General features: G+C 41.3%; 1 protein-coding gene across 4 annotated transcripts in view; it reads right to left on the minus strand.

Moving 5' to 3' along the window:
• Nucleotides 1–12506, minus strand: part of USP47 (ubiquitin specific peptidase 47) — a 64530-nt gene extending 52024 nt beyond the window's left edge. Inside the window, exons 1-3 of one of the 4 annotated variants that reach the window (XM_079965737.1) lie at nucleotides 12017–12506; nucleotides 4394–4453; nucleotides 739–942 (exon numbers count right to left, since the gene is read on the minus strand). In XM_079965737.1, coding sequence (XP_079821863.1) covers nucleotides 739–942; nucleotides 4394–4453; nucleotides 12017–12055 — 303 coding nt within the window. In that variant the 5' untranslated portion in view covers nucleotides 12056–12506. The remainder of the gene's footprint in view (nucleotides 1–738; nucleotides 943–4393; nucleotides 4454–12016) is intronic. The other 3 variants (XM_079965735.1, XM_079965734.1, XM_079965736.1) reach the window with 3 other exon arrangements.
• Nucleotides 12507–13483: the final 977 nt, after the last annotated feature.

Below are 13483 nucleotides of genomic sequence, written 5' to 3' on the forward strand. Positions count from 1 at the left end.
TAGCTCTAATAGAAACCAAAATTTCTCAAGATTCTACTGAGAGCACAGGGACCATACAAGTGCTTCAAATTACAGAATGCACCTGCATGACACCCCACCCATAATGGCAATATATTAAACTTCCAACATTAGTAGCCTCTACAGCATAACTAGAAATTAAATACAAAGTACAGTGGACATGCATTAGAAGTGCTGTACAGTTTGCTAACAATAAGATACAGAAAAAGAATGAATAAAATAGAGGCCAGGGATTTCACACATCCAGGTCTTAATTTCTGTTTTATGTTTTAAATGTTGCTTCATTTCATGCACTCCTTCTCTTTCTGTGTCGGTGGGGGAAGGGCTGATCTGGAGAAGGGAAGAAATGGCCAAACTCCAAATGTGACCACAGGGCTAAAAAAAAGGTGGTGATCACTGTTACACATATTCTAGGATTCATACTGTTCAAATTAAGAAAAAACTTCAGTATTTAAAAATTCATTTAAATAAACTGATAAAAAGAAATTCAAGCAGCATGACACATATGTAAACAATATAAACAGAAGGCATATTTTTAAAAAATGAATAAAAATAAACAGACCCAATCCTGTGCAGGGGAGGAAGAGGGTAGTTCTGTTGTGGAAGCTGCCTCTGAATGGCTTCTTTAGGTGAATCTCACCCATTGCCTCCAACATTTATACAAGTATTCCCCAAAATGTCTACATTTCTACTCTGTTAAGGAAGATAGCGTGTTTTTACCGTATCAGCAACGCTGCCTCCATTTCCCCATATTAAATCAAATGTTCCATTAATATAGCCCACTTTAGTGGCCACATCCTCAAACAGTCTTTTTACTGGAGTGGAAGCTGGCAAGTTCAAAGTGATGCGCTCATTAACGGTCTTAGAATTAGTTGTATCTTGGATTATACAAAGCACTCTAGGTTCATCAGCGGCACTTTCAATCTGTAATGAAGAAGAAAACAGATTTTTAAAACTGACCATCCAACCTCTGCTTAAACATAGCCAACTTCTTCGTAAAATGAAGTGAAATATTTTATCATCTCATGGATCAAAATAATGAGCATATGATTTTCTTTAAGACTGCACCATCTTAACAGCATTAGAGGCAATCATCTTTGGGGGGGGGATTTCACCACTCTAAACCATGTTGATCTAGGGTTGTATATTGCTTCTTCCCCATCTCACATTTCCCACTACATTTTGTTTAACGATAACCTTAGTTTGCTTGTATGTGTACATAGTTCACATAGTAAATTAATGCTTATCCTTCAAAGTAGAATCAGAAGTTATGGTAAGTGCCAAACAAGAAGCACAGAAGGGTGCTATATGGAGGAAGGAAAAAGAAATGGTACAAGAGTGAGCACTTATTTACAGTCATCCATAACTATTATTTGGAGCAGAAATAGTCAACATGGTAGTAAACATGCTATCTTTCATCCCTGATTACTGGCCACAATGGGTGGGCCTCATACCTCTGTTCTCTTTCCATTAGACTATTTAAGTTAATAGTTAATTTTTTATTGATGGTCCAACTGCATGTTTATTTGAAGGCAAACAATAAACTTAAATTGGTTTGTAAGAGATTAGCAAAACACTCCCCAAGTTAATTCCATACTTGATCCTGTTCCCACACTTTCCCCCCTCTCATTAGCTTTACATGGTCAACTGAATTATGTACAGCAGTGTTACATACAAGACTGTCATGCTAGATTAAACCAATGGCCAAGCACAGAATTCTAATGGCAGGACTTACATTATACAGTAATCAGAGGCAAGCTATGTATGGGGCAGAGGGAGAAAAAGGTTGTGTTCTTGCTGCGATGACCAGCTACTGTCAGATACACTTATCTATCAATGCTTTGTTAAAACATTATGTTACACAGTACTGCATTGTCTGACAATAATAAATCTTACTGATAAACTACAATTTTTCTAGATAATTACATCTGTCTGTCTTAATCCAGAGTTTGGGAACCTGTGCCCTCAGGTGTTGCTGAATTCCAAAATCCATCAACACCAGCCAGAAAGGTCAGAGGCCTGGAATGATGGTAGCTATAGCCCAGAAACATCTACAGGGCCACAGATTTCTGATTCCTGCCAAACTGCTAGCTAGTTTTAATATCAAACTCTCAGATGCTGAAAATGAAAATAGTGCCATCTATTATCTCCCTCAATTTCCCCCTCAAAACCCATTTCAACAAAGCCTGTACATTGCAGCCAAGCCTGTCATCTAAATACAGTTTGTTAGTGTGATAGTACACTGTTTGGTCATGAAGTCTACTTGGGAATGCAAAAACAGGGGCTTGCCAAACTTGATGAGCTGTGTTGGTTTGGTATTTGTGCAAACCAGACTTAATCCTAACCTCGAGCTACACCCAAAGACCTAATCCTATTCTACAACTACACAGTATTTACAACTGTATTTTAGATTGCCAACTCCTTTTGACCAATAACTCATCCTTTTTATTTATTTACAACACTTTGTAATGTGTTATATACACTGTTGGTGCTGTATATACAAACAGTATATTTACTCTCCATACAGCTGGTCATTTAACAAGCCTCCATCATGCTGCCACCCCGGTCACCTTTTTGCAAGCATTTTTCAGAAGATAACTTATCCTTCAGATCCTTGCAGCTGCAATTTTTACATCTTCTCTAGCTCTACTATATGCTTTTACAAGTAAAGCAATCAGAACTGATTATAATATTTTAAATGAGGGTTAAAGTACCTCCAGCTCACGCTCCAATCTTGGCCTGTCAAGGTTTTCCCTTAAGGAAGATCTCCAAAGCACTCAAACTCAGCACTAAGCAGCATTTTCTTTTATCCCTGTCAATGGCAAGTAGAGGAGAAACAGCCACTTTGCCAGGCCTATGCTCAGGGCTTCCTGGAATACCAAACATGGGGGTGACCCTGGTGGTGTAGTTCTCAAGTGGGAACCCCATGCAAAGGATTTTGACAGATGGGTGGGACAACACAAGCCAATCATGTAACATTTTAATATCATTGTTTTATTGGCAGGTGAGTGGCCTCATTTACATTTACACCAAGGTCAATGCTAAGCATGATTAGCTTGAAAACCCTGGCTAAAAGCTAGGGACCAGAACCAAGAACTAGACCAGAATGGTTTTATTATCTATTTCAAGATATAATAATAGTTGTTCTACTTACACTCCTCCCTCCATACCAAACACGCCACCAGATACACACAAAAAAGTTCAGAGTGGGGAGGTACAAAAGAAGGGACCCACCTACAGAAGAAGGGACCCACCCACCCACTCACAAGTATCCAAATAAAGGGGGCAAGCCTTTATTCTTCCATGCAAGCCAGCAAAAATATTATTAGGAGAAATGAAAAGCAAAGCTAGAAAAGAGGCACTACTTTACTGCTAGAGTCAAGTCATTTTTGAGAAGCAATTCATTAACCATTTGCAGCTTGTTTGTTTGTTTGTAAACCACAGTGTGTCTCAGCAAAATACTGAAGGGGAGGGGTGAAAATAAGCCAAATCTCCCCTCCTGCAACTGTGTGAAACAACTTCTTTGCAGTTTGGGTTGTTTGCTTACTTGTGCAAATTGTACAACAACTGAAAGGTTCTCTCTTCTCAGCACATCAAGAGCCTCCCTGAACAGTGTTTAGAATTATCATTTTTTTTACCAAAGCCCCTTTCCTTCAACCATTAAGAAGTACTAAAATTATAAATCACACCATCCCATATTATGCATACTGAAATGTTTCATGCTATTATTTTTATTTATTAAATTTGTATACTGCCCTATACTCATAGATCTCTGTTTGTTGGCTCTTATCCAGTCTATTATTGAGGCATGACAATGTTATGCTCTTAAAAACATATCTACTATTTTCTCACTACACATCCAATAAAACACACTCGTGTCATTTTCTCTGGAAAAATGCTTCCCAATAGCCAACATTTTGATAGAATCAAACATGCATTCAGCAAAAAGACAGACGTGTATGTGCTCACTATAAACAAAACAATCCACATGAACGCTAAAAAGGTCATGTAAGCAGCAAAGCAAACACTCCTGCCTTAATGAGAAGCAGATACAAAGCTCATAAGACATACTCACTACTTTATTTTCAGTTTTGTGCCATACAACTCTTCTAAAAAACATCTAGCACATTATTTTATTTTGGAGCTCTTAACACCATGCTTTTTAATTCTTGTGAATGTTACACAAAAAAAGCAACCAAGCTTACCATTTTGTACAACACACACACCCAAATACCAAAGCTTCCTTGTAAAAATAAAGCTCAAAGTACACTCACAAAGCATTTTACTAACTCATGCAGATGTTAACAAGTACTAGTCTCATGCTGTTACTACCCAGTTAAGCAATCGATTTTAAATGTTTACTGCGGCTAACTACCTGCGAAAATTTCTTCTTCATTTCATCAAAGATACTTTGTCTGCATCTCCAAAGCATATCCTATGGTATATAAACACAAAATAGTAAGATTATAGCACCCTGAAGTAGAGAAGAATCTTCAAATGTTTACTCAGAATATCTATACAGCTTTGAAAGTTACTTGCAAAAAGAAAAACCATTTTCCTCTAAAATAATGAACACTTGGAAAACTGAGCCTAAAAGAATGTGGAAATCCTAGTTCACAGTCTGTCTGGTTGAGATCTCAAAGTTTTAGAACATGGATAGGGAACCTTTGACCCACCAGATGCTGCTGGACTTATTCCCATCAGTCCTAGTCAGCCTGACCAATAGTCATGAATGACAGGAGTTGGGAGTCCAAGAATATCGATTCTAGAGGGTCACAGGTTCCCCATCAATGTTTTAGATTAACCTAATGCAGAGGGCAACTAAATCTATTACAAACCCAAGCACATGCATCTTGAGGCCTTTCCCCTTCCAATGGCCACAAGGGAAAGGTGCACCATTCCCATATTGTTGTGGAACTTTCAGCAATGTCCAGAATTTAATTCCTAATGGGGAAATTATTATTATTATTATTATTATTATTATTAATACTGCACCCATCTGGATGGGTTTCTCCAGTCACTCTGGGCGGCTTACAACATATCTAAAAACATTAATCCTTAAAAGCTTTCCTAAACAGGGGTGCCTTCAGATGTCTTCTAAAAGTCAGATAGTTGTTTATTTCCTTGACATCTGAAGTGAGGGCATTGCACAGGGAGGGTGCCACTACCAAGAAGCCCTTCTGCCTGGTTCCCTGTAACTTTGCTTCTTGCAGTGAGGGAACCAGAAAGCCCTTGGAGGAGAACCTCAGTGTCTGGGCTGAGCAATGGGGGTGGAGAGGCCATTTAAGGCTTTAAAGGTCAGCACCAGCACTTTGAATTGTGCTCAGAAATGCACTTGGAGCCAGTGAAGATCCTTTAGAACCGATGTTATATGGTTCCAGTGGCCACTCCCAGTCACCAGTCTAGCTGCCTCATTGTGGATTAGTTGTAGTTTCAGAGTCACCTTCAAAGGTAGCCCAAGTAGAGCACACTGCAGTAGTTCAAGCAGGAGATACCAGGGCACACACCACTCTGGTGAGACAGTGTGCATACCAGATGGAGCTGGTAAACAGTTGCCCTGGACACAGAATTGACCTACACCTCCATGGACAGCTGTGAATCTGAAATGACTCCTATGTTGCGCACCTGGTATTTCAGTGGCATAGTTACCCTGTTCAAGACCCTGTCCCCCCAAAACAGTACTTCTGTCTTGTCAGGATTCAACCTCAATCTGTTAGCCACCACCCATCCTCCAACTGCCTCCAGACACACACACAGGACCTTCACTGCCCTCACTGGTTCTGATTTGAAGGAGATGTAGAGCTGGATATCATCTGTACAAGTACTGTAAAAAGTTACTGGCCAGAAATTGTTTCTATGTTGCACCTCACTAAACAGTTCTAAAGCTCAATCAACCTAAGCAAAGCAATCACCAAATAATAACCATAGAAATGCCAAAAAATCTGAAAACTTTTTGCCCTTCAATTACTGCAGTATCCCTGTTAATTTTGGCATGCGGTTGACTCTCTTCATTTTAAAGAGATCCTGCAATTCAAAATAACCCATTAATAACCATGGTAGGAATATCTCATTCTATGGTCAACAAATGAGCACACAATTTACTGGAAATGTGACTTGAACAAATTTGTGGAGGATGTGGTCCTAGTGATATGAAAACAAATACTGTGGCTATATAATGTGATATTATGACTGTGTATGTGTATGATCCCAAAATGTATGATCTCTGCAATATGTCAACAAAATCCATGGCTATGATGCAACCTAGATGTGTCAAATATTGTTGATTTGGCATGCATTTTTTTTAAAGGAAAGCTATTAGAAAAAGAGAAGAACAATATCCATTTCCCATGTATGCCTACTACAAGGGACAGCCAAGATGATGCCCTCCAGGTGCTATGGACTACAATTTCTTTCAGCTCCAGCCAAAAGTAAAGGAAGACAGGAGTTGTAGTCCAGCAACACTGAGATGGCATCATGTTGGATGTCTGCATTGATTCAGAGATGGAGAATGATTATTGCAACAGAGCACTTGCATATCACATCCCAAAGTTTTGCAATTTCCAATTTTAAATAACATTTCTATTGATGCATATCCAGTCAGAGAATGTGTAAGATCTGTTTATGACAACTGCAATATCATCATTTTAAATTTTAAAATGAACATAAGATTGAGTAGTAAAACATAATCCTTGTCTATTTAGTTTCTGCAAATGGAGCTCACAGCAGTCTACCTTGAAAATCAAAATTTCCATAACACACAGTTCAGCAGACATGACTAAACATAAATCCAAAGACTACTATTTGCCTCAGTTTTGATTAGTCATTTCTCCTCCAGGCCTGGGTCTAGTTTTCTGCCAGTTCAAACCGCAGCTGTTATTATTTACATTGTATGCAATCTGGATGTATTTTATTCAGCAGAGGGACCACAGATCACCAGCAGAGTGTATGCTTTGCAACCAGATGGTTCCAAGTTCATCTCCTGGAGTGTTTAGTTAAAAAGATTTCACACAGAAGTGCTGAAAAAGACTTCTACCTAAAACTATGTAGAGTAACTGCCACACATAGCAAAGTGTATGGGACTGGATGGGCTAGTTGTATTATATAACACTGTTTTTATAGAGTAATATTTTGAAGTAGTGCAATCCAGCTGCTCAGTCCCAGACCCCTGCCTCAGAGAATTCGGGAGGAGCTGCTGCCTGATATAGGAAATGCTGCCTGAATAATTCTGCTTTCATACTCTGTGAAATATCTCAAGATTTACATGTAATTTTACCTTAAGAATATTTTGTAAGCTGTTTTGAGGTCAGAAAAAAGTATTATAAATTAATTAATTAATTAAAAATTACAATTAAAATATTACCTTCATTGACCCAGGTGCTTGCAATCAACCTTTACTTTTTTACCTCTGAACCTAATCAAGCCCTACAGCTTTAATTTTAGCCAACCGTAATAATCTCTAATCAAGGTACTGAATACAGTTCCAATGATCCTGGTTTTCCAGACCAATACTTGTATTGTAAGTTGTTGCTGATTTTGTTGCTTGGCCTTAAATAAATTTGCTAAAACTGCTTCAAAAAGGTACTAACCTCAACTTAATAATAGCATCAAGCATATTTATGCAACCCAGCTACAAAAAAAATCAATTTGTACTATGTGTCCTCAGTGACTGGCTGAAAAGTTCTACAACTGATTTACTTTTGCATGTTTGAGCCTACAATGAATATATTACACTATATAACTATATTGTACATATATCTGTACTATGGTTATAAATGCAAAAGTTCTTTTTGGCTTTGCACTCTAGCACTGCCAAAAACATATCAACTGTCCCTCTAATTTCATCTGCTGTTTTCCCCAGTGTTCCAGCACCTCAAGAATATGTTAAAAATTTAAAAGAAACAACAATTTGATTTAATTCACCCTGTGGAGCAGTAGCTGCTCAAAGTTTAACATATGTACTCTGAACTACTGCTCAGGGATTAATTGCAAATTAATTATTAAAACACCACATTCTTTAATTTTCAGAAACTGTTTTAGGTTGCTTCCAGCATGGTCCAACAATGTAATATTCACCTATGCATGTTAGTAGCTAGCTTTTTTGGCAAAAGTATTCATATTACAAGTTTATTAAGTCTTTTAATGTACAGTATTTCACATTATGTACCAAATCACTGCAATTATGTACTAGAAACAGAACCTTTACAAGTAATTATTTGGATGATGATGATGATGATGATGATTATTTTATTTATACCCCACTCATCCGGCTGGGTTTCCCCAGCAACTCAGGGCAGCTTCCAGCAGAATATAAAAACACATGCTATTCATTAAGTTGGCTTGCACATAAAAATATGCAAATGAAATGTGTCCCACCTTCAGATACTAAACTGAGGCAAAGAGTTGGTGGATTATCACAATGCATTTCTGTACATCCCAGTTGGCATAAATTTCACTAAAATATTTAATGGGAGATCCTTAAGTTCAGGCTTTTATCAGTTTTTACCGTAACACAGTGGTACCTCCGGTTGCGGATGGGATCCGTTCCGGAGCTCCAGTCAGATCCTGAGGTTTCTGCAACTGGAGGGACCGCTTCTGTGCATATGTGCGGTATAGTAGAGTGTTCCTGCAAATGTGCGCGCAGCGAAACACTTCCGGGTTTGCCGCTTTCACAACCTGAAGTTTATGTTATCCGAGTGTAACAAAAGCCGAGGTGCTACTGTATACTTAAGTTATGAACATTCCTACAAAAATGTGATGTAGCAGTTTGGGGAGTGTATTTCATAAAGGGGGAAATGATTTATGGTTACAAAATCATGCAATATAGATACATAGATATATACAAACACAATGTTTCTGTTAACTCTGGTATAATATATGGGGTTGACAAGAAAAAGTAACTCCTATACACATACAGACACAAACCATTTTTCTACTCTGAAAAGTATCAGTGTCTGAAGAGTAGAGATTAGAGATATAAAATGCAATGCTTTCTAGTGCTCTAATCGAAAGGTAGTACAGTGTAATAATTAAAGTAGAAAATAAAATGCTACTGGGGGGGGGTATTCTGATGGATTTTCAGAGGCATCCCACACCACCCTTGACTTTCTTGAAGAAAAAGTTAAGTGTTTCCAACCTTTACATGCATATTTATACCACCAAGACTGCAACTAACTAGAAAATAAATACCACTGAACTCATATGTACTTTCTTGTTAGTAAACATGCTAAGAATTACATTGAACTAGATTTAAGAATGCAGCTCCTTTTAATCATTTGGTGTGTACTAGTCTGTGTTTATGTCCAAAAAACACTACAAAATATGTTTCATGATTATATTTTAAGAAGAAACAAAAAAGAATTATACACAATCCACAGATGTAGTTAAGTGATTTCTTTAAAATGTGAGGTTAGAAGAAACAAGAACCTTTCTTCATCCTATTGAGTACAGAATTCAATATATCCAAAAAGGAGAGGACTGAAATCCTGTTCAGCTCTAGAAGATAAAAATAAGCTTCTAAGGCATTTGAATAATATCTACAGAGGAACAATGATCAGAGCCAGACTCTGCCATTAATCATTCCAGTCTGTGCTAGTTATCTACAATTACTGCCAAAGGCCTTCTGCTATTAGCCTTTGCTTCTTGGCTGTCACATGATGTTGCACCATTATTGTTCACATTACTATATAATTCAGAACTATATCGGTATGTCATACATGCCATAAATGTGGAAATTATACACTATTAAAAAAAACAAATACACTGAGCTACAATTTTTATGTGTGACAATGTCACATACATACCTCCCCTTTCATCTATATTATTTTGTACAACTTACCACGTTACTGGTTAGGGCTGAAGAAACTCACAGCCCTAACTGTGGGTAGGGAAACCCACTATGCTGTGGCTTCAAAATACAAGGTAAGTTGTACTAAATATTTTTTTGTGGGGGGAGCAAAGCAAACAAAGTACTGTACTGTTTTCAGATGCATTTTTGGGTCATGCGTGTGACCTCTTCTCTATGAACTTGTGTAATTGCAATGATGCATCCAAACACCTGTTCCCATGTAGAAAGGCAAATTATTTTTAATATTTTACTGAATGAGTTTAGGGTCAGGATTCCAGTATGGTAATTTAATATTATATGCCATCTTACTCCCCTGCAACTGAAAAGATTTGACTTGGAAGAAAAGATTATATTCACTTCAAAAAGATCCTCTAGGAGTTCCAACAATCTCAAGGCTATTTCTCATGTTACAAAGCTGAAAGGTAACAGTCTAGTCTAAAGCCAACACTGGAGTTTGGCATTCTTACATGAAAAGCAATAATGTGTAAATAATCCAGAAACAGTTCAGTTCAGTATCCAAGTCTTTCAGTGTTAGAAACTCAGATATATAAGCTAGCTGCCAAATGACTCCTTAAACCAGAGTAAAAGTGGCCAAAACGGAATTCCTAGTTGCCATTTGGGGGACAGAAGTTCATACTGGAAAACTGAATAAAAATTGGTTCCTGAAATTCATTCTGACTGTGCAGATAAAATATAACAGATAGAATTCTATGGGATGTGTTGCTAGTGTGTGAAAACAGGCAAGATCTAAGGATTCCCAGGCATTCACTTCCAGGTGCTATCCCAGCACCTGGGTATCTTCACGTGGTCACAAGTGGCTGACAGCCGGGTGCAAAATATGCCTGTTGCCTGGCCAATATTGAACGCTGCTATAGATAGATACATCTACTTGGAAGAGCATTGCTTCAGCCTAAGTCATAGGGCAAACCATGCTGTACACAATGAAAGCTCCTTTCCTTGCCACAAAAATATTATAGAACACTTCTCTATCACTTCCCCAATCCAACATTTCATAAAGGAAGAGCTACCAGTCTCTTTCTCAGTCTTCACAACCTTTGTAAAAAAACATGGTTCCAATCACAACCAGAAGAATATTCCTTGTATTTGGAAGTCTGGTTCTATTTTCTTTTATTAAACTCTAACACTAGTGGTTTTCAAACTGTACTCAAGAGAACCCTTATCAGTAGCTCTTCAGTGACAAGATCAGTCATGGTGGATGGGTTTCCCTGGAAAACAGGTTGTCTACCACTATTTTTCTTTTACAAAGTACCAGAGTAGGGGGAACAGCATGTTCTAGTGTGAAACCCCAGCCCTAGTGTGAAATCTGCATTCTCTCCAGAAGTCCTGCAAGAGTCAGCACCCTGACATGAACAGTTAGTTGAGTGAGTGTGTGTGTGTTTATGTGAGTGCCATCCACGATCCTCAGAATCCTCTGCAACACACACACACACACACACACGAATCCATGGCAGACACACCACCCATAAAAGGCTCCTTCCAGGTAGAGCCTATTACAACTATGAACCTGAACGCATGGACATGAACTTGCCCCGACTAACCCGGGAAGTTCCTCCTCTCTCCAGCATCCTTTGAACTTTCGCCCACACCTGTCGCGTGGATCTCTGCCGGTGCTGCAAAACTGCCACTCAACAGCGTGGGAGCACAGTGAGCTGCATCACAACACGCATGCAACTTTCCAAGGTTGAGCCTTATCGAACCTACCTCGACTTCCTGGAAAGCTGCGCTTGCTGACACGAATGAATGCCCCGAGGGCCTCCTTGGCCTTTCCCTCCCTCCTCACAGTGACAGGTCCCCCCCTCCCCTCGCGACGTCTGAAGCAACACTCATGCGCGCGGCCTCTCGGCCGTCCCTTCCCTTCCGCAAGGCCCTAGAGCAGCGAAGGAAGGCCCTGCCGAGAAACACCCGGCAGCACCAGCCCGCCCGCCCGTCCCCGAACAGGCAACACCGGGGCTTCCAAACGAGGCCCCGCCAAGCCCCAGGCCCTCGCCGCCCCTGGAACCCGCCCGGGCACGCAACGACTCCTTCCGTGAGGCTGCGCGCACGCCTCGGCCTCCCGTTCCTCCTCCTCCTCCTCTGCCGCCGCCTGAAGCGGGGCCTGAAGGCGCGGCCTCCGCCCAAGGGCCCCTGACGCACCTCTTTGGGGACCAGCTGGTTCTCCTCGCTGGGCACCATGGCCAGTGGCGCAGCCAGCCCGGGGCCCGCGGCAGCTTCGGGCAGGGAGTCGTCGTCAGCAGGAGGCGCCGTCCGCGAAGGAGGGAGAGGAGCGGGGCCGCGGCACGCTCGGCATCGTTACGGTCTCGGTCTCGGTCTCCGCCGCCGCCTCCTTTCTGTGGCTCCCTGCGTGCGTGTGTCTCTCTGCCGCCTCTCCCCCTTCTCAGCGAGCGCAGCAACGCCTCAGCCGCCTCCCCTCCCCTCCCTCCGCCAGCGCCAATCAATGGCAAAATGGCCGACGACGGGCTTCTCGCGAGACGTCACCGGCGCAGCTGGAGCCCTTCCCTCCTCAGGGCGCCTCCGCTCCCACCTTCTGCTGGGGGAAAGCGGCTCAGAGAGGCCGCGGGAAAGCCTCTGGCCTGCTCCCGGGCTGCTCGCCCTGTGAAGGGCCGGCGGCGCTCCGCCGGGCTCCGCGGCGCTGTCTCCCGGGGAGGCGGGAGGAGGACGAGGACGATCCGTCCTTGACCCTCATAAAACAAACATCTGGGCGCCCCCCCCCGCCCTCTCTGGCTATCAGGCAGGCAACTTGGGTGGAGAGTTTGCTTTCGGTTGGTTCCGCCCTCCCATGTCGTTAAACTGGCACGCACCGATTTTCGTGAAGGCTGCTTAACCCAGAGGAAAGCCGCATTTAATTCCCAGCAACTTGATTCGCACCGTCAACGTGCCTAAGGTTTGAGTCGCGCGTAAAGAGAAACGCGCAGCCCCATCCTATGCAGGTTTGCTCCGTGATAAGCCCCGCTGAGTTCAGCGGATGGGTGCTTACTCACAAGTAAACTTGCAGGCGCACTTGCAAGAAACCGTGACAGCTCGTCGTTTTTTTGTATTACTTTTTGATTAATGCCTCCCCCCCCCACACCTCCCACTTTCTATCCAAGAGGCAGATTTACTGAAATGCTATTAAGTAATCTGAAGAGTCTTCAGTAGAGTACAGTAATGAAATTACGATCAGCAAATGATGAGTTTTCAGCAGCGATTTGAGATAGATAAAGAATAATAGCGGCAAAGGTTGCTTCTGATTTGGAAATGGCAAATTACTTCCGGCAGCGTTGGTTTCCTTATAAGAAAGTGAATGACAGCCATGGACGTAGCCAAGGGAGGGCAGCTGCCCCCCCATCAATAAAAATACATAGCACACTGAGGTTCTGCCCCCTCCCCCACAAAAATCCTGGCTACACACATGATGACAGCTACATCAACATTCATGAGGAAGTGACCAAGACTGTCAAAATAACCCATAAAAGCAGAATGCGGGAGAATATTCTGGCATATTTTACAGTGATGCAAGGCACATTTCAGTCCTCTTTACACTTAAGACTATTAATCTATTACACTTTGGTTGGTGTGTAAACATAACAGGTACTTTTTCCCTTCTCTCCCCTTTTCAGCCTG

This window comes from Podarcis cretensis, assembly GCF_951804945.1.
Source record: "Podarcis cretensis genome assembly, chromosome: 1".
In the NCBI taxonomy this organism is placed as follows: domain Eukaryota; kingdom Metazoa; phylum Chordata; class Lepidosauria; order Squamata; family Lacertidae; genus Podarcis; species Podarcis cretensis.